Consider the following 20,354-nt stretch of genomic DNA (forward strand, 5'->3'; position numbering starts at 1 on the left):
CCTCAACAAATTGAACCTGACTTTCAAGACAAGCAAACTTTGATTGACTTTGTTTGATTAAGTTTGGACAAAACAGGGCTGGTGTGAACGCATTGCAACCAAAGAGGAAGGAGGTTAGTGGGTTCTGACCGACGCGTCCAGATTTAGAGCAGAATCTTGGCAGCAGAACACGAGTCATGTGCCGTACTGTCTCGCAACTTAATCCACTGCATTTGACTCACGTGCTCCTGGTTGAATTTATTCTTAGTGAAAATACAAACGATTAAACTCCATTTCTGTTCATTTGTGTTCACACGGGTGCTGCAAATTTCCCACATACTGATAAAGTTTTCCCCAAATGCTTCAAACTAAAATGCAGAATAAGAAAGTTATGTTAAAATCTGCTTGCCTGCTGCTGGTTGAGTTTCCTCTGGATCTCCTGCTTGTCGCAGGTTTCGTAGACGATCGGCCTGGAGAGATCGGTCTCGATGTGGGAGAGCCAGGATCGAAGGCTGCTCATGTTTTTGTCCAGCTGCTGCACCGCCACCAGGGTCTCCCGCAGCTTTTTCACCCTGATCCAGGAGCAGATTCGGCAATTAAAACATGGGACGACTCCAAAAGCAAATGAGGCGGGAATATTTCCAGTGAATCAGGTCAAATTGATGTTGTCCTTAGGATTAGTAGTTTTTAATTTAACTAAAAACAGACTAAATTAAGCCACAAAGAGAGCTTTTCTGTATTAGTATGGCGGATGTTTCATGTCTGGGGAAGTGATTTCACCTTAAATAAAGCCCTCGATATTATAGTGATCATTTTGGATCTGCTAATGCCAGATTAGCTTGGTCAGCAAGCATCAACCCTGCAAAGTCTGCATAGCAACTTTTACCAGATATAATCTGCACCTTTCCACCAAATATCCAAAACTTTAATCAGATTCTAAGAACTGGTGCATGCAGCTGGTGGTAACACAGGACTGAATGCCATATTTTGAGGACATTTGTTTGCTATTTGCATTTGCATCAGCTGCACGCAGCCTCTCGAAATTCCTAAACCTGCTTGGCATGTGGCAGTGACAGTAGCACCGTTGAAAGGAATTTAAAATAACTTCACACATTCTCAAAGACTCTTTGAATAATTCAAATTTTTACAAATATTTCCCTTTATTTGCATGTTGCAGATGGTTGGAAATCCTCATTACAAACAGCAGCTCAGATGTGATAGAAGTCGGACAAAGACGCCGATTTCTCACGAACGTGAAAAGCAAACATTTCCCACTATATGCCGAGTTATTGGCTTAACAAAGTCAAAGACATTATTCTTAATCATTACAATAATAAGTAGCTTTGTTTCCTTTGTAAATCTTAAAAATCCTCCTGCCTGTTGACATCGCAGTCGCACTCTGGCAGATCCTCCTCGCTGGGACATCCTGCCATATTATCCGCCTCAAAATCCAAAACCATGGGGGGGGGAGCAAAGTTCTCAAAGACAACAGTGAAGTTAGGAAGTAAATATCCGAACGCTCCTCTGTTTATCTGCAAGCTCCACATGGGAGTTTGTCTAAACTGGGGCAGCAGGTAGAGGCGGGGAGACAAAAGTGTGTGACTTATCTACTGTTGCTCTCCAAGGTTAAAAAAAGAAAACCCCAAACAGGCCAATGTGTGTGTGTGTGTGTGCGCGCGCACGTGTGTGTGAGTCTCTGAGAGTGACAAGTGTGGCTGTTTCTAAAAACAGCCGTACAGTCAGAAGCATGTGCTGCAGAGCTGAACTGTGTGGAAATATAAAACACAAGCTACACACCGACTGAGTGTGAACATAAGTAGAGGCTCTGTGAGAGTGGACACTGAGCTACCATATAAAATATATGCTAAAAAAAACAAATCATGCTTGCAAGAAATTGGCAAAAATATTCTTGTATCTTCTAAATTCTAGATTTTCTATCTGAAATGACAAAAGAAAAATATGGATTTCTGCAAACTTAAAGCAGGAATGCAATTGTTTTCTCCAAACGGAGGATATTAAAGACAAAGGGAGTGCAGCTGCTTGTGTGAGGTCACCAACAGTCCTCTGCTTTCTTTCTTCCTCCAGTGTCACCCCGGAGGGCGACAGCTGAGGAAAGCAGCTGGGAGAGCTGCAGTCAAAGTTTGGGTCGGGTCATTTTGCAACGCAGGAGGAGGAGGAGTCTGTCTGTCGCATGCCTTACAGATTCAAAGGAACGTAAAATCCACAAATTCTCTAATCTTTCAAGAGCGTCTGAGTTATTTTACATTACAATCTGAAATCTGTTCCTGAAGAAATTTGGTTGTGCAGAATTTTGTTTAGGGGTATCAGCAGATGAATCGTCTCCAAAACTTCATTTCATGCATATTTTTTTTTAAAATCTGAAACTACTTTATCTCAATTTTAAAGTTACATACGATCCCACTAAGACGCATCCATAAAGCATGAAAAAGTTCAAGTTGAGTGAATATTTATGCAACACATTTTTCAAAACATTCCATCCCAGGAATACTCGCCAAGTGACAAAAAGGTCACAAGAGAAAAACCTTTGAGAAATCATGTTACATTGTTCTCTCCCAAGAGACTGGATGTCCCAGTGACCCCAGGAAGGAAGTGAGGAAATGCCTCAGCAGCAGGATTGTGGGAAATAAAATCCCCACAATCACTGAGTGAAAAGCATCTGCTTCCCCAACTACCAGAGCTCATAAAAAGTTATTACTATTAGATTTTCATTGACTAACACACAAAAAAAGAGTGCATGAGGGTGTCTTGTAAACCCACCTGGCAGCAATAAGGTCCAGCAGGTGCTGCCAGCGCTCACTGACTTTGCTGAGTTTGTGCTGGATCTCAGCCGCCTTGCTGTCCTGGCTGGCTCTGGCCAGGCGCTCGCCCATCATCTGTAGCTGCTGCTTGTTTTCCTGAGCGACGCTGATCTCCTCTTGGTAGTCCTGACGAACAAACACCAAGCAGCTTATATTAGGTAAAGCCTTCTCATGCTCTGAAAAGTATTACTATGTGCAGTACTGTTGTCTTGTTTGGCTTTTCAGCTCTCTTTAATGTTTCAAATCAAACGCATTTTAAGCGGTCTTTAAGAGGACAAATACATTTCATGGGTAGCGGGTATTTTTAGAAATTACCTTGCGCAGCTTTTCAATCATCTCTTCAATGCTGATGTCTCCATTCTGAGAGACTTTGCTCTCCATCTGTGTGAGCCACTCACACAGCTCCTTGTTCTTCTCATTGAAAACGGCCCACTCATTCAACTTCTCGCTCACCTGCTGCCTGCGCAGGGAAAGCTGAGGGAATAACGGCGGAGAAAGTACTGATTAATGATTTGACAGAAAAAATATTAACGAAAGAATTGGCTTTCTTAGAGAGCAACGTGATGCTTGGAGCAATCATTTATTTAAATTTTAATTCTTGAAACGTTGCTCAGTGTAATCTAAACAGCCCATCCCAGCGAAGCTACTGGATCTTGTGACGCCTGCGGTGTTGGGAATAAATGTGATTAAGTCAGGACAGCTGAGCTCAGTGTCTGCAAACAGCTGTTCTCACTTTCTATTTCCAATAAGGAGTGGTTTGAGTGGGAATTTATTGAGGACACCAACCCAAACATATTTAAACATACTTTTCAATTATATGCCCACGATATTATTTTACACATTAACGTTGCGTCAGAATATTTTTCTGATATTGCTTTAATAACAAATGTTAGGCAAATGTGTTGATGGTCATCAGAGGAAAAGCCTGGACTGCTAACAGCGTTTCATTCAGTTTATGACTCTCCGTGGGAGATGGGAGAAATTGAGACATTGAGGCTCCTTAGATTGTCAGCAACGCTATTTGAAGAACTGTTGGGGAAAAAAAGCTTAATGTATTTTATTTAATTTTTTACAATTTTTCGTTTGGATATGATTTTGTTTTTTTGCAGTATTTGGAGGACTAGATGAAAAGTCCAATTTATTGTAACCAAATGCCCAAATTTGGATTCCCTGCAGAGATAATTTAGATGTAAATCAGCAGCTAACAGTGAGCACAACTGAGGAAGTTAAAAACGTTTCTCTTACAGATCGTCTTTGCTAATGAAACAACTCAGACTTATACATATTCAATCTTTACACCTTGCAGGCAGACAGGAACAGCAGACAGTAGGGCTGAAACGATTCCTCGAATGATTCGAGTACCTCGATTACTAAAATTCCTCGAGGAAAATTTACCTGCCTCGAAGCTTCGTTAATTTATGTTTTATTAGTTAGCGCACCGTGTTCCGGCCGGGACTTCATTTGCGTTGCGCGGAGCTCTCACTTCCGCCTCTGAGTTGTTGACAAAAGCTAAGTCTCAGCGGCATAAAGTCCAATCTTCAAGATTGGCCCGTGGGGATTTTATTGATTGATGATAATGCCCGACTTTTTATCGTTTTTTGGGGAACCAATAAGCATCCTTAAAATGACTGGGGGAATGCCTGGAGTACGGCAGCATTTCTCCTCCGGGGCTGCTGGTTGAAAGCGAACGGCGGGAAGAGCGCTGAGGTGAGCGGATAGCCTGAACAGGGCGGGCGGCTGAGTAGCTGATGCTTACCGTGTAAATGTAGCTTTACCGACGAACCGCACAATAAATTTCATATCCCGGTCAGAAGAAACGGGTGGCGGAGCGCATCGTACATGGCTGGTAGATGAGTTTCTGAGTGTGACCAGTGAAGGTGTCGTAAATATCCCGTATTGCTTCCCCCCGTGTTCGTCCCCCGGTCTAACGGTTCATCAGTCCGCTGGTCTATTTCCTCCCCTCCACCCCATGTTCGTTCATTCGCCCTCTCCTCCCACTCCAGGCGGCATTTCCCGTATTTTCAAACCCAAAGCGTGACAGGTTAGGTGGCAAGGTGAGTTTAATTAATCTATTAAACTCACTGAAGATGAATACATAAACTAAAAGCTGGATTGTAGACATTTTTTATAAGCATATTTGTGAGCCTGCCTCTTTGTTATTAAATTCAATATAATTTCAGATTTTTCTATAACTTTTCTTCTGGTTAACTTAGAAAGTGAGTCATTATTGTTACAGGTTAGTTTTCTAAACTACAAAAAAGCAACTGTTAGGGATGCTCAAATATGAAAAATTGGACTCATATTGATATCTGATAGTAACACCGGTATTATGCCAGATTTACCAATATTTCATTTTATAATTTTTTTTAATCCGATTACTCGATTAATCGTAAGAATAATCGATAGATTACTCGATTACTAAAATATTCGTTTACAACAGCCCTAGCAGACAGTGAGACAACTCATAACATTACATGGTTTAATCCTTGAAACATTTCTCCTCTTGAACAGTTAATTGTGGAGTTCCTCAAGGGTCAATTTTAGAACCTTTTCTTTTCACTTTTATAGGCTTCCCTCTGACTATGCCAATCTTAAAACCGTTTTATTTCACCTTTATGAAGATCAAGTCCTTGAATCACGACAAGAGTTTGAGATTGTGATTTTGGTGCACAAAACATATCTATAAGTTGTAGCTGGCTTCACATGGTGGTTATTATTTAATTATCAGGTGTTATCTTTGGCCAAAAATGAAAACTGCAGGAGGCTTGAGGTTAGAGGTTAAAGCAAAGAACCATTTATAAGATATAATGTATTTTTTCTAAAAACAACTTCATTTTGTGTTGACCCATCTGATGCTCATACCGAATTCGGCAGACGTTTTTTACAAATGCACTCCTGTGTTGCCTTTGCAACATAGCCTTTAGATAACTGAAATTAAAATTAGTTTGATTTTTTTTTTCTAGATTTGAATTGTTTCTTACAATCATTTAAACATAGTCACATTATTTCAATTCTCTTAGCTTTTCTTTTGATTTTAGATACTCTAAGTGATTCAACTTTTGCAGTAAGAGCTCGTAAGCTTTCAACTATTGCACCCTTCTCACTTGATTCGTTCAAAATCCATCTCAAAATCCAATCATTTATTTAAGCTTTTAGTCCTACTTTGCTTAATAAGTCACTTTAATTAAGAACATCCCAAAGTAGGAATTAATTAAAGCTACTAAAAGCTTATTAACTGGGCAGACTAAATGTTGGTTGTGCGCATCCTACCTGGTGGCAAACCTCCTCCCACTGACGCCACAGCAGCTGCAGGCGTTCCTGTAAGACTGTGACATCATCAGCGCTGACCAAACCCTCCAAGGAATCCCTCAGCCTGAACAAGGAAGTAAGGTCATCAGTCCATCCCTCCCCGCTGCTCTCCAGCTCCTGAATCCATGGCAGAAAAAACAGAGAAGCAAAGCCATTGCTGGAGACCTTCCTGTGTTTTGGGGTTTTATTCATCCATCATTGGCAGCCAGAATCCACCCAAAGCAAAGAGTCTCAGCCGTAGCGAAACCAGAAGCGACGTCAAACCAGCGAAACAGCAAACAGACGAGTTATTTAGATTTTTGCACAGCAGCGTCTAACCTTGAGTTGAAATTAAATCTCTACATTCGATTGCGAAAGCAGGACACGGCAAACAGAGCCTTCTAACCTTGTACGTCCTCCTCCTCCTCCTCCCTCGTCACTGTGACGGTTCTGCTGCGCTGTAATCATTTGTGGACCTGGAGAATGTCTCCATTACGCAACACACGCACAAAAGGGAGCGCACATTCACCCCCACAGAACCAGGGATGCTCTCTCTTTCCTTCTCTCTCCTGCTCACGCAATCATTCCCTTTCTTCCTCCCTGCCCTCTCTCTCTCTCTCTCTCTCTCTCTCTCCTCAGCTGATGCTATGTGCTGCTGCACACACACCCTTCCTCCTCCTCCTCCTCCTCCCCTGAGGAGCTGAGGACGTGCCGTGCATCAAACATAACTGCAGATGCTGACCACCGGCTGAACAAGAGCCGAATATTATTGATTTTTACAGAAAGAAATTTGCAAGAGCAGATGAAAAAAAAAAAAAAAAAAATACACATATATTTTATATACAAAAATGTCTTTTAAACGTGTTACGGATTAGAAATGCAAGGTCACTAATCAAAAATAAAAGCAATCTCATTAAACACATGCAAGGTCACATGATTGCTAACAGATGGATAAAGTTTTTTTTCTGTTTATCTGTCCAGGCGGCGCGTCGGATTACAGAGGTAACAAGAGGACAAGTCTGAGTCTGAAGGTTTGTGTGTAAACATGTGATTACTGAAGGAAGAAAGAGACGAAAGAAGAAAATGCAACTATAAATTGAGAGAAAAGGAGAAAACGAGTCCTCACCTTGCACCTGATTTGCTCGGAGTGCAGTTCCTCTTGATGCTCCGGGAGCGCCGCCGACAGCTTTCTCTTAAAGGCCCGCAGCTTCTCCAGCGACACGTCGATGCCCTTCTCGCACAGCTCCCAGTTCTGCACAAACACACGCCACAAGAATTGGAGCAGAAAACCGTCATCCGCACAAGCTGCAGGATGCTCAGAGACGTTATGAATTATTCCTGCTACTTGGTCAGCAGCATCGACAAACTACGCTGCAAGCAAATGCGTCCCTGAAAAGAGTGACGCGGGGACTGTTGCAGCAAACAAAGTGGGGAATTAAGAGAGTTAAATAACAAAAGAAGGTAATTCTGCTTCAAATAGATTAGTCTGTGGCTATTTTTAAAGTAGTCCAAATGAGGAATTAAACAAACACGGTTAGAGATTCAGCTCAAAAAACCTAAATCAACAATCCCAGTTAAAAACAATTAATTAGTTTGTTATACGTCTCCAGTGAGAAGATTAAATACACTCATTACTGCCATGAATATTGATCCCCTTCACTTGGAAAGCTGCAGAGGAACTGCACAGTTTTGTAGTCAGAAACAAGTTTCCTCCATCATTTCTTAGTGGGATCATTGAGTCAGATGGTTGACACTTGGACACAATTGGTTGTTCTCACCTGGACTGAAATGTGTAAAACCTACATGGTTGAAACAAATGGAGAGACGACACACTGAGCTATTTGCAAAAATGAATTTAAAAAGCATCCGCATGATAATGTGGGGCTGTTTCAGTGGTGCACAAATGCACTTTCTGTGCAAAGCTCAAGTAAAAAGTAAGAAAAATGAGGCAGGCTCATTGATCTCGGAGGTGTAACTGCACCTCCAAATTAAAACAAATGTGCATTTTGGTGAATGGAGTAAACCGATGGAGCAGTTTAGATGAGGAGTTGAAAGAATTATCCATCAACCAATTCAATATACACCATGAGAAAAAGAAATAAAACCTCATACACTTCTGAGAATGATATATTGTCTGTAACGTAATTGTTAATTTAATGTATTCGGCCATAAAAATTTATGTTGTAATTATTGAGAAGGGGGCAGGTTTGTACAAGATTTTTTCTTGTTCCTGTTCCCTTTTCACTCGTGTATAGTTTGTGAAATAACGATGAAATTTGTTATATCGGGTGAATAAATTGATTCACTGAAGCATGTTGGACACACAGCTCAGCGACTGCGTAACCTGTACGACTGGTATTTTGAATTCTATTAACATATCATCAAGCAGGATGAAGCGTCACTGTTTTTCATTTGCAAATCCAGACCTTAAGCAAGCCATGCAGCTCCTTCTTCTGCTCATTTAGGCGGTCGTGGGCGTGCTTCCACCTGTCGTGGATCTCCATGAGCTCCGTCTGCAGAGTGGACTCCGCCCTGACGTCAGCCGACAGCAGCAGGCTCCTGCCGGCCTCCACCGTCAGGATGTAGACGCCTTGCTGCCGCTGAAGCACTCGCTCCCTGAGCTGGAGGAGCGGGGACAGAGACAGAGGACAGAGCAGGTTCAGGTTTACTAAGGGGCTCTAAGGTTGGAGACGAGATAAAGGCTTAGGGTTTAGATCTGATCTGCATTTCTCTGTGGGGTTCATTTACGTTTCTGCTGTATTTCAAAGATGCAAACTGCTGCAGACGTTTAAAAAAAAATACATATAGTACAACTTCAGTCAGTGACGTACCTGTATCTGACCCAGAAGGCTTCGGGCCTCCTGCAGGGCCACCGGTTCTCCTGGCTGATGTACGTCTGGATCGCGAGTCACTTCCTGCAGCCACCGCCGCAGCTTCTCCGACGTCTCCTGGTAGTTCTGCCACTGTCGCACCAGACTGTCGATGATGCCTCTCCGCTGCTGAGCCCGCCGCACCACACACTGCCACTGGTTGCTCAGCAGAGCCAGTTTCACGCTGAAGTCGTCGCTGTTTCAGGGCGAAGAGTGACAACCATAATGTGAGATTTCGCTCCACGAAGTGGGAAATTACCGGGTGTTTGTGGCATCGACCTGTCATCCACTTGACCCAAGTCCAGCAGCCGATGGCCGTCGCTGATGATGGAGTAAAGGATCTGCTGTCTGCTGAACATCTCTGCCTGGAACAACTGCAAGTTCAGGAATATTGTTAAAGTACTGCACACAATACATACAGCAGCTTCTAAAAGTATTTATACACCTTGAATGTTTTAAAATTATATTAGAAGGGGAAATTTTATCATGCTGCTAGTAATAAGTGCCAAACTGTGTCTTTCATTGTTGTTCTAATAATGACATTAAAATGTATTTATTTTTACTTTTTATTATCTGTGTAAAATGCCGTGTGTGATTATAGTCAAAGTGTTTTTAAGTGTAGAAGACTTAAAAACAGATGTTCACAGACCTTCACTGAATACAGACACCAAACCCAAACGGAGCTCAACATAAAATCCCAATTGAATACATTGCAAGTCTGTTTTTTATTAAAAAAATAATAATAAAAAAAGAAAAACATTGAAGAAAACTAGAAATGTCCAACCTCGTGGTCCCTCTGCTGCTCCAACAGACTCTGGTAGTTTCCTGAAATCTCTGCGGCCAGTTTCTTCTCAGTCTGAGAGAGGAAATCCATCCAGGCTTCGCATTTCTGGAGGAAACTCTGCTGCTGCAGCAACACTGACTGCAGTTTACTGGAGACAACAGAAAGGACAAACACACTGAAATTAAAACGAACCGTTTATTTTACCGGTCTGCGAATTTGTTGGGAATTGTAGTGCCGAGTGTTAAACCATCTCTCATTTTTCTCTACTTTGTTTCCAGTCAAATTTTGTAAACCGCAAACATTTATCATGGTCTATAGACATCAATGGTTCGTTGGATGTTTTTTGGAGATCTTAAAAAATTGGATTTTACGCCTAAAAAAAAAAAATTATGTTCACTCCTGGCATCTAACCTTGACAGCATATTATGCAGTGTTTTTTTTTAAATAGGTAAGAAAATCTTTATTTTGAGACAAAAAAGTAGGCCATACTGTATAAAAAAACAAACAAATAAATAAATCACCAAGTAAAAGAAGGACACAGCCATCACAAACAGCAAATTAGGGAAAGTGGAGAACAAGAGAAGAAGTACAAAGCATAAAAATGTCATCTACAACTTACTCTAATTAGTACCTTCATGTGAATCTGGATGCTTCTATTTGCTTTCCGCCTTCCTGCTGTTACACATTAATTTCCTATTTGAGGGAGAATGAGGGATATTTCTCTTATGGCTAAAATAAAGCAAATACCTGAAACATGACCCGAGTTATTTGCCATCTGGCCTGTTTTGCATGACTGCCAAGTCAAAGTTAGGTAACTAAATAAATAAATAAAACATGCCTGGTAATGGACAAAAAAACAAACTGTAAAAGTGCAACAAAAGAGTCACAAAGCCCATAAAAGTCTGAAAACCTGATCTTTGGCTGAAGTATAAACACATTTATGCTTCTAAAGCTACAGAAACCTAATGTGACAGCAAATGTTCTGGTTACCTGAACCTCTCTGTGAGGTGAGCAGAGTGAGCGGTCCAGGCTCTGTTGAGACTCTGAACCCGTTTAACATCTCTGTCACTGACCGGTAGTCGGTACACCAACTCATTGACACGCTCCAGGTCTGGAGACAGGCTGCTCAGCTGCAGGAGCTGTGCCTATGAAAAACATTGATCATTTAAAAAAAAAAAAAAAACAGAATAAATAATAACACAACAATATAGACAAACACTGAATAAATTCTAGCCGTGACAGGAGTGTTTGTACCTTGAGTCTTTCTATGCATGTCTGCACCACAGTGAGGTCCGGTGAACCAACTGGGTCAGACTCCTGCAGCACCTCCTCCGCCTCTTTCGCCTTACATATCAATGCGTCCAGCTGCTCTCTGAAGCCCTCGCAGGCTTGGGAGTCGCACTGTGAGCAGACCGACACATGGTGAATAAAACACAATAAGATCGCAGCTTTTTAACCCACCCCCCACATATCAGGGGTCAACAAACTCTCCAGACAATCCCTGCTAACCGACCTGCAGTACTTCTTTCTGCCTGTTGAGGGCGTGCTCTAGCGCTGCCAGGCGATGAGCGAGCTGCAGATGGTCAGATTTGAGCGACGCAGAGGAGGAGGCGTCAACTTGGCTCTTCAGCTGCTCCTCTAACGCCTGCAGCTGCTGGAGGGACTGCTGCACCGAGTCTTGGTCGTTGAGGCAATCCTGCCATAAAATAAGAGGAAAAACAAACAGTGGCAGTTTTTTAATGTTTAAGCTTCCAAGAATTTGATGGGAGAAGCATCTCACAACTCAAATATTATATATATATATATATATATATATATATATATATATATATATATATATATATATATATATATATATATATATATAAGCTAAGTATGACAAAAAAAGTACATACAATGATATGATTCTGTTGAATTTTGGCAAACAGCAAAGAGAGACAGTTTTAAAAATTCTTTGCCACTTTGTCTAGCAACGGTCTGCATCAGTGATCCTCTCTCAGACAGTCTGCTCCAACAATTAAGACTGTGACATTACACCCCGACACGCCCAGCATGACGCTCGGGGATCCCTGTAGTGTAAATCACAGGCTCGTCTTTCTCTTTGCGGCTTCACTCTGAAAGGGCTTTTGTGCCGACCGGGCAGAGACTTTACGTTCAAGCGGCGCAAAAGAACAGGCCGCAATTTGGTTTTCATTTGCGGGAGCAGAATCTTTGTGCAGAGCAGCAGGGAGCCGACAGGACTTTCGACGAGCGTCATGCCGATTCTTTACAGAGGAGCGAGTGAGCAAGAGAAAAAACGTCTCGGTCTCACACTTTGATTTCTTTGCGAAACTCTTTTTATATGCCTGAAACTTTTTCCACATTTTGCTACATTCCAAGCACTCATTCAGTGTTTTATATGACAATTTTATGTTATAGACCAACAAAAGCGCACTGTTGAGAAGCGGAAGGGTAATGTTGCGTGGTTTCTATTGTTTTTACAAACACAAATTTGAAAAGTGTGGCATGAATTTGTTTTCAAGTGCTAGAAATTCCTTTTGCTGTAAGACTTTTGGGAAATATCTCTGGTTGTACATTTAGAAAAGCTCGAGTGGAAACATCCACCGCAGTCTTGTATTCCCACAGCATGATGATGCCACCACTGGGTTTATAATGGGTGTGGTGTGTTTACAGTTGTGCAGTGTTACTTTTCCAGTAGTTCAACATTTAGTTGTTTTTTTTTTATTTCAACTAACCAGAACCCTTTCAACGACATCTTAACTTTCCACATCACTCACTAATTTCCTCTAACAAACACCTGAGGCCTGCGTAGAACATCTGGATTAACACTTAGGTTAAATTAAACACATCTGTAAGATACTTGAGTTTATTTAGGAACATCAGAGTAAAGTGAGCTGAAAACAAATGCACACCAATCAAAACATTTTTGAAACCAAGCATCCTGCTGTGTTTGTGCAGCTGTAACTTGGATTCTGTATTGTTGTTGTTGTTGCCTGACTTACGTTGCAGTCCTTTATCCAGGCGCTGCTCTCCTCCTCTGTGATCTCTCTGTCGGTGGCGCTCCTCAGCAGACGATCTGCACGTTCTTCCTGCTTCTGAACCGCCTTGACACACTGGCTGTACGCCGACCTGTAGCGCTGCCACAGACCCAGCAGGGACTTGCTGCTCCTCAGCTGCTCGGAGATCTGCTCCAGTAGTTGATTCCACCTTAAGTGGAGAATAAAAAAAGGCTGACGTCAGCTGCGGTTTAGCCCTAAAGTGATCCACGTAGGTATTTCTTATCACTACCTGGCGTTAACATCCTGGAGGGCTCTGTTGAGCGCTTCAGCCACAGATGGGTGACTCTCGGTCAGCAGCTGGTGCGTTATGGAGCCAAACTTTCTCAAACTGCTCTCCTGTTTATCCATCTCCTCTTGCAAACTCTGTGATGCAGACGTAGAAAAAGATTTTTAAACAGAGGTGTCTCACTTTTTTAGAAAAAGAGCAGTGAAACTTCTGCCATCCTCACCTCTAGACTATCCACCTGCTGCTGCACTGCCTCCAACGACCCGTTCAGGAGGTGCAGCCTGGACACAGAGTACCTCCCCTCCATCAGGTAGCCACTAATCTCCTCTGAAGCTCGTCGGTACAGAATCCACTGCTCCAGAACTGACCGCAAATTCACTTTTATCTGACTAATCTGGTATGGAAAAAAAAAAAAGGGACAAAATTTATATATGTGTGGTAAAATTAAGGAAATGACCAATGAGACAAAATGATATAAAAGAAGCTCACCATGTGGTCCAAATGAGCCCAGGACTGGTTCAGTCCTTTAAGGGTTTCCTTCACAACGGAACAGGCATCTCCTTTCTTATCCTGGATCAGAGCGTTTCCTCTTTCCTCTGCTTTCTCTACATCCTTCTCTTTTTCCTTCACTAATTGCTCCCACTCCTGTTTACAATGATCAGTTTCTAAAATGAATCCTTTTAAAAGAACATTAGATGTGCTGCAACAGGAGCACAGTGCACCAACCTGACAGTCTTTGAGTGCATTCTGCACCGATGCTACGTCCTCTATCCGCGGTTTCTTCTTTAACTTCTCCTCCTGAAGCGTGAGCCAGGTTTTCAAAGCCTGAACTCCATTCTCGTGCTCTAGCCAACTTTCCAAAAGTCCTTCCAATATCTGAATCTGAAACACGATCCCAAAAAGCATTTCACAACTCAGACGTGACATATGAGGAGGTCCAGATCAGAATAATCTTCTCATTCGAAGATGTCGCTCTACCTTTTCAGCGATGAGCCCCTGCAGTATCTGCCATCGTCTGTTCATAGCTCCCAACTTCTCAGCAAAGTCTGTCTTGTCACTGCGCTTCCCTTCTACGTCCTGACTGCTGATCTGCAACACTGACTGGTTCACAAAGTCGACAGTCAGCTGCTTGCAGGTCAGATCTATTCCAAAACCCTGCAAGATAAAGATGAGACATCGTGAGATGGCGATAAAAGACAGTTTAAGTGCTGAAAGCAGGAATACAGGTTGCTCTTTGCACCTTGTACTTCTGTAAGAAGTTCTGGACCATGTCTGAACCGACGGCTCCCGTTATCTTGTCCTGATCTTCCTCTATGATGGTCTCCATCAGGGTGATCCAGCTCATCAGTTCTGTGATAGCGTGTCTTGATGCAAGCTTTTCCATTTGCAACTAAAAGACAAAAGGTGAGAGTTGATAGGAGTGCAAAAAAAACACACACAAAATACCCCCAGTGTAATTAACTTGGAATATGTATAGAAATCAGACCTGATGCAGTTTCTCTTGCACCACCGGGATGCGAGTGAGCAGCTCGGCCCACTGGGTGTCCACCTGGCCCATGGCCGTCCTCAGGCCAGCGGTGTCCACTCTTTTCAGCCGCAGAAGCTGGTTTCCTGTGCTCAGCACGGACGACCGCAACGACGACTTGGCATCCACCTCTTTTGAAAACTCCTGCAAGAGTCGAGGAATATCCAAAACGGAGCTCAAGCAGATTAATAAAACGTACCAGAACGAGTTGTGCATTTTTGGTGTTGATGTGAGAACCTAACTGACCAGGAAGGCAGAGAGGTGGTCTCTGACCGTCTCCAGCTCCTGAGGGACCGTCACCGACTGGGTCGTCCAGAACTCCAGCCTGTCGAGGGCAGACTGCAGCCAGTGCCTCAGCTCTGCTGATTCACTCTGGTACCTTTAATGTAAAAATAAAAACAGGACTTAAGGGAACATTCATCACGTTTAGTTGGATACCTTGAACTTTGCATGTTACAGCTCCAAACATTTGGGTTGGTACTTGATAAACGATTACATACTGGTGCCTAAATGTGGATGGGAAAAAAACGCTTTCTACATAAAATCCAGTAAAATACACTGAAGTTTGTGTGGTAAAGTGACAAAACTCGAAACATTTCAATGGATCACTGAAAAAAACCAAAGGGATAAAAATCTGCGACAACAGATCCAGACCTGCTCCAGTGCTTGAGCGTCGAGTCGAGACGGTGCAGTTCTTTGTTGACCTTCGTGGTGGAGGAGAGCCAGTGTTCGCCCAGCTGTGTGAGCTGGTTCTCCAGGTCTGAGCAGCTGACTGACAGGAGAAGCCTCTTTCCCTCCTCCAGAACCTGGTACAGCTGGGGCTGATGCTCTGTGAGGCTCGCCTTCAGACGCTACAAATCAGTAAACAAGTCAATTAAATAACCATTAGGTTCTCCTGCACCAGGGATCATTTTTGATCTTAAGATTGATACATGTTCATCTGTGCTGCACAATGTTGATATGGGTGGAAAATCAATTTTTAAAAGCAGAAAGTTTCCAACCTACACTACAAAAAACACAAAATTCCTACCTGGTATTTTTTGTCTAGTTTATCTAGTAAAAATATCTTCGAACACTTGACTAAACTAATGTACAAGTAACTTTTCGGGAATATACTGGTTTTTTTTTTAATCAATATTATGGAATTATTAGCAAGCAAGCTACTACGTTTCTGAAAAAATTACTTGTAAGTTAGTTTTATCTTTAAATTGTACTTAATATTAGCACTAGATCAAAAATACTTTGTAACATTTTGGGTTCTTGCCCAAAATGACAAGAAAAATAGATCTAAAAAAATATTACTGTAACCTTTAGTGTCATTCATGTTTTGGAATCCATTAAAAATGAGAAAACTGCTACAACTAACATTTGTTATAATATCTATATTTTCAAATATTAGCGGTCTCTTTATCATTTTTAGCTAATGTTATTATTAAGAGATACTTTGGAAGGTCTGAAGAGCCACAGGTTGCAGACCTCTCTCTAAAGAGTCATATTTGGTTTTAAGATTATGAGAGTTTGTGTTATTGTGTATAAAACGAGCTTACCTGATAGAGACTGATTCTCTCAAGAAGCCTCTCCTCCGTCTCCTCAACAAGACCCACAGTGGGGATGCTACACTCTACCGCCTCCAACTGTCTGCACAAAGCCTTATAATCTCCCATGAGTCTGCTCCAGGACTAAAATACGAAAACAGGAGAAAAGGCAGAAAGATATATCATGACATCTTTAGTTACGCATTGTCAAGGCGTAGCTGCTTCTAAAAATTACTCTCACCTCCAAAATGCCCTCCAGCTCCACTCCCCTCCTGTGTGCTTGTTTCAGCACATTGTGAGCTAAATTCATGGTCTCCTCCAGGGCTTGGCTTTCCCTCTGTGCCACCAGACTGGATACTTTTCCATAAAGTGTCTGGGTGAGGATCATGTGGCACTCCAGTCCCTGAAAAAACTCCTGCATCCAAGAAGAAATTTTAAAATCTGCTCCAAAAAACAAACAAACAAAAAAAAAAAGCAGAGTTTGAAACATGTTTTCTCCTTACTTTGTGTTTGTCGAGCAACATCTGGACTTTGCTGACAGAAGCGACGGTCATCTTCTGGTCGGCAGCCATCTTGTCCTGAGCGGTGTCGATCAGGTCGGTGAGATCACGGAGCGCAGCTTCATACTGAGCCTTCAGAGACAGGCTGTGGTTCAGGCTGCTGCGCCTAGAGCCCACCATGAGCACCAGCTCCTCATAGGCATCCTTAAAAAAAAAAAAAAACACACACCAGGGTGTTAAAGCGTAAAAAACGGTGCAGGTGGAATAAAAAAACGTAGAATAAGGTTTACTTGTAGCTTTAGCAGCTCCTGGTTGGGGGTTTGGTCTGATCTGAGTCCTTCTGCTTTGCTCCTCAGCTCTGTCACTTTCTGCTCAAGCTCTCTGAGGCTGTCCTCCACCTCAGACAATGTCTGCAAGATACATAAGACATTACAATCATGCTGTCCTTTTTGTTTTTGTCCTTTTTTATTAGTAGTTCAGAATGTACCTCTAACTGTTTGGATGCAGGTCTGTCTGTTGTTCCAACCATCTTTTGTAGTAAGTGATGTTTACTTTCAGTCAGGGCTGTGAACATCATTCTTAGCTCATTCTGAAAAACACGAGAAGAAAAAAATAAAGTAAGATTAGCAACAAAAAAAAAAACATAGGAGATGCATTCCAGTTTTACGGTGCTACAGACCTGGAAGGCAGAGTGTTCCTGCAGCGCGTCTCTCATGCCTTCACAATGCTGTTCAAGAGCGGAGCCCAGCAGGCCCATCCGCTCCTGGAGGCCCTCCAACGTGTCCTCCATCAGGGCCCGCTCTTCTCCTCCACACAGCCGGCCGACTCCTCCTCCCAGCAGCTCTCTGCTCTGGTTCACCTGTCTTGTTATCTCTTTTAGCTGCTTGCTCAGAGCCTGAACAGAAATAATAATAACAAAAACAATCCCTCAATTTAGAGAGTGTGCTTTTATTGCAGTCTCCTGTGCAAACTAAAATATAAGATAAGATATAAAGTGGTTTTTTTTTCTTCTTCTTTTTTTTTACCTCCAGGTTTGTAAGTTGAGTCTCTGTATCCTCAGAAAGCAGAATGGGACCAGAAAGCAGCTGATTCTCTGCTGAATCCAGCCAGGTGGAGGCCGCAGATACTGCAGCATACAGATCCTGCTGCACTCTTTCTGATCCTAACGACGCTGCGAGCTTACCGTCACCACCTGCTGCCTGTGGCGAAGAATAAATAAGACTATGTGAAGGCTTTTATTTTCTCATTAAAGACAGGGAATATCTGAAGCGATCTGAAGTGAGAAGAGATTTAAACAAAATTAAAAGAATTAAAGAAGAGGTTTACCTCTTCTTTAATTCTTTCTAGAGTTTGGCAGCAGGTTTCAAACAACGATCTGGGAGACCCAGGGTCCTGGTCGGGAGCCTCACTCCTCAGAGCTATGTTTGGACTGGACAGACGGGACCGGTGAAGAACCTGGACATAGAGACACAGTTTTAATTAAAAAAAAAAACAGGTCACTTTTTACTACTGAGTATAAGAGCCAGGCTAAAAAAAAACAACTAATTATGAGAATAAAGTCATAATACTGCAAGAAAAAAAGTAGTGTGACAATGAAGTCAAAATATTACTAGAGTAAAGTCTTAATATTACTATAATAAAGTCTTACTGTAGGAGAATTAAGTAATAATTTTATAACATCTACAACATAAAAAAATTAAATAAGGACATCCTGCATAATTTGATGTTGTTGAGTTAAAAGAATATCAAAAGAAAAACTATTTTGTAAAAGAGGGAGTCTATATCAAAGAAAGCTGGTCACATTAGACCTTGACACTATCAGAAAGCTTTGTTCTCATGAAAACAACTTTCTTTCTAGTAATTTTACGACTTTCTCCTGTTAATATTGTACATTTATTCCACTATTTACATCACATTATTCTTGTAATTTCAGAAAAAAAATATTTTTCTGTCTGGCCCTAACACGCCATCATCCCTTTTTTCAAAATACCACAGAAAACCTCAGTACTTGACGTGCGTACCGGACTCAGCTGGTCTTTTTCCAGGGTGTTGAGGGAGAGCTGCAGCTTTGTGCTCTGATCTTTATTCAGGTTTTCCCATCTTTGTCTCAGTTGGTCAAGAGGAGAAAAGCTTTCAGACTCCAGCAGCACTCCGCCGGGGACAGCCTCCTCACTGTGGGAAGAAGGTTTCTATAAAATACTAACATGTCTCCTCTGCATCACGATAAGGCAGATTACACTGTTGTATAATCTAACATCTTATAATTACTTTTTTAAAATGTGGCTGGTGTCAACTAAAAGCAATGTACATGTTAATGCTTTATGGCTTTTTGCACATCTTTACCAGGATTCACACATTGAATCAATGTCATAGCTAAACATACATATAACTACCGTATTTTTCGGACTTTGCGGCTTTTCTGTGGATTTTTCTTAAACCACCAGGGGGCTCTTTAGCAGGAAGTGAATCATTGGAAGTCAACATTGGAAATCAAAGAAGAAAGTGCTAATTTTTATTTAGAACAAGCACATGCTAGCAGCAGGCACGATGGAGAAATGTTTTCAAACTCATACCCCCTCCTCATGGAAGCCACACGAAGAAGTTCATATGATGCAGCTTTAAAGTTGGAGTCTATTAATCTGGCAGTACAGGAAGGAAATAGAGCCGCTGCACGTAAAGCTCAGGGTGAACGAATCGGCGTTGGAGACGCAGGGCTCCGTCATTAATAGCAGATTTGTGGAAAACCGAGAGCGGTGGAGGTACCAGCGGCTTATATATGCACGTTTCCAAATTTATTTATTTATTTTTAAAAACCTTTGTAGATGCGGCTCATAGTAAGGTGCGCTCTATAATCCTTAGTTTAACAGCTTAGATGTACCTAACAATAGTTACAACTTAACAATGTTAAACTAATTATTGTTAAGCTAACTACTGTTGCTTAACAATAGCTAAGTACTGTTAGCTATTGTTAAGCTAACTGTAGTGGGTAAGAACAGCATGGATACAGATATAAATCGAAGCACCTGTCCCCATTAGTTGTCCCATGTTGACTGAGTAACTCTTCCCCGACGCTTGCTACACACTGCAGCAGCTTCCTCTGCTCCTCCACTTGCTCCTGCAGCTCCTGAAATATATCAGGGTTAATGTTACTTGTATTATTAAATCAATGTTCAAGAGGTTTCAAAAATATGAGGCTTGATCAGTGTGAAATAAAATCCACAGAGATTGCTTTACCTTCTGTCTCAGCAGATTGTCGTGGTGCTGCTGGCAGCGTGTTGAGCGGGCCTGAGACAACCAATCCTGGACATTTGGACTCTGCGACAGAGAGGAGTCTGGCTCACTGTCCTCCTGCTCCTGTAATGATCCCTAAAACAAAAGATAGTAGAGATATAAATACGTTTCACAAAAACAGTCTCAAATTGTAAACGCTGTCATTTTAGTGGCAGGAGAAATGCCACTGGCACAGTTAAATAAAAAGCAAACAAAAAAAGATTACCTTGTTATTATTGGGTTGTAAATTACTGGTTAGGGAATAAGAAGGGTGCCTTATTCTCATGTAGGAATGATTTTTTAGAAGAAATCTGGTTTTTTCTCAAACAAAGGAGAGAAACAGATCTGATGCTTTGCATTTAGTGTTTGCATGTGATGAGCTAGCATCCTTTTGTTTGAGTGACACTGTGAAACACAGGCTGCTGTTGTTCTACAGAGGGAAACAGTGGACTTGTCTGAGAAGAATGAATGACCTTTATAGCTGCTTCAACAATACGAC

The 20,354-nt window shown here is 41.9% G+C and overlaps 1 protein-coding gene across 1 annotated transcript in view; it reads right to left on the reverse strand.

The window, feature by feature from the left end:
* Window positions 1-20,354, reverse strand: part of syne1a (spectrin repeat containing, nuclear envelope 1a) — a 126,511-nt gene that overhangs the window by 11,309 nt on the left and 94,848 nt on the right. Inside the window, exons 100-132 of the mRNA XM_014990836.2 lie at window positions 19,820-19,951; window positions 19,609-19,709; window positions 18,607-18,757; window positions 17,912-18,040; window positions 17,611-17,784; window positions 17,265-17,480; window positions 17,073-17,174; window positions 16,876-16,995; window positions 16,589-16,789; window positions 16,327-16,500; window positions 16,098-16,229; window positions 15,205-15,401; window positions 14,797-14,929; window positions 14,512-14,694; window positions 14,266-14,415; window positions 14,004-14,180; window positions 13,752-13,907; window positions 13,515-13,670; window positions 13,249-13,419; window positions 13,029-13,162; window positions 12,743-12,947; window positions 11,254-11,436; window positions 10,995-11,141; window positions 10,731-10,885; window positions 9,741-9,888; window positions 9,236-9,330; window positions 8,918-9,152; window positions 8,513-8,707; window positions 7,213-7,338; window positions 6,069-6,224; window positions 3,114-3,272; window positions 2,758-2,924; window positions 389-551 (exon numbers count right to left, since the gene is read on the reverse strand). Of these exons, the coding sequence (XP_014846322.2) occupies window positions 389-551; window positions 2,758-2,924; window positions 3,114-3,272; window positions 6,069-6,224; window positions 7,213-7,338; window positions 8,513-8,707; window positions 8,918-9,152; window positions 9,236-9,330; window positions 9,741-9,888; window positions 10,731-10,885; window positions 10,995-11,141; window positions 11,254-11,436; window positions 12,743-12,947; window positions 13,029-13,162; window positions 13,249-13,419; window positions 13,515-13,670; window positions 13,752-13,907; window positions 14,004-14,180; window positions 14,266-14,415; window positions 14,512-14,694; window positions 14,797-14,929; window positions 15,205-15,401; window positions 16,098-16,229; window positions 16,327-16,500; window positions 16,589-16,789; window positions 16,876-16,995; window positions 17,073-17,174; window positions 17,265-17,480; window positions 17,611-17,784; window positions 17,912-18,040; window positions 18,607-18,757; window positions 19,609-19,709; window positions 19,820-19,951 (5,223 nt within the window). The remainder of the gene's footprint in view (window positions 1-388; window positions 552-2,757; window positions 2,925-3,113; window positions 3,273-6,068; window positions 6,225-7,212; window positions 7,339-8,512; window positions 8,708-8,917; window positions 9,153-9,235; window positions 9,331-9,740; window positions 9,889-10,730; window positions 10,886-10,994; window positions 11,142-11,253; window positions 11,437-12,742; window positions 12,948-13,028; window positions 13,163-13,248; window positions 13,420-13,514; window positions 13,671-13,751; window positions 13,908-14,003; window positions 14,181-14,265; window positions 14,416-14,511; window positions 14,695-14,796; window positions 14,930-15,204; window positions 15,402-16,097; window positions 16,230-16,326; window positions 16,501-16,588; window positions 16,790-16,875; window positions 16,996-17,072; window positions 17,175-17,264; window positions 17,481-17,610; window positions 17,785-17,911; window positions 18,041-18,606; window positions 18,758-19,608; window positions 19,710-19,819; window positions 19,952-20,354) is intronic.

This window comes from Poecilia mexicana, unplaced genomic scaffold (genome assembly GCF_051168715.1).
Source record: "Poecilia mexicana isolate PSO_F unplaced genomic scaffold, ASM5116871v1 scaffold_21, whole genome shotgun sequence".
In the NCBI taxonomy this organism is placed as follows: Eukaryota; Metazoa; Chordata; class Actinopteri; order Cyprinodontiformes; family Poeciliidae; genus Poecilia; species Poecilia mexicana.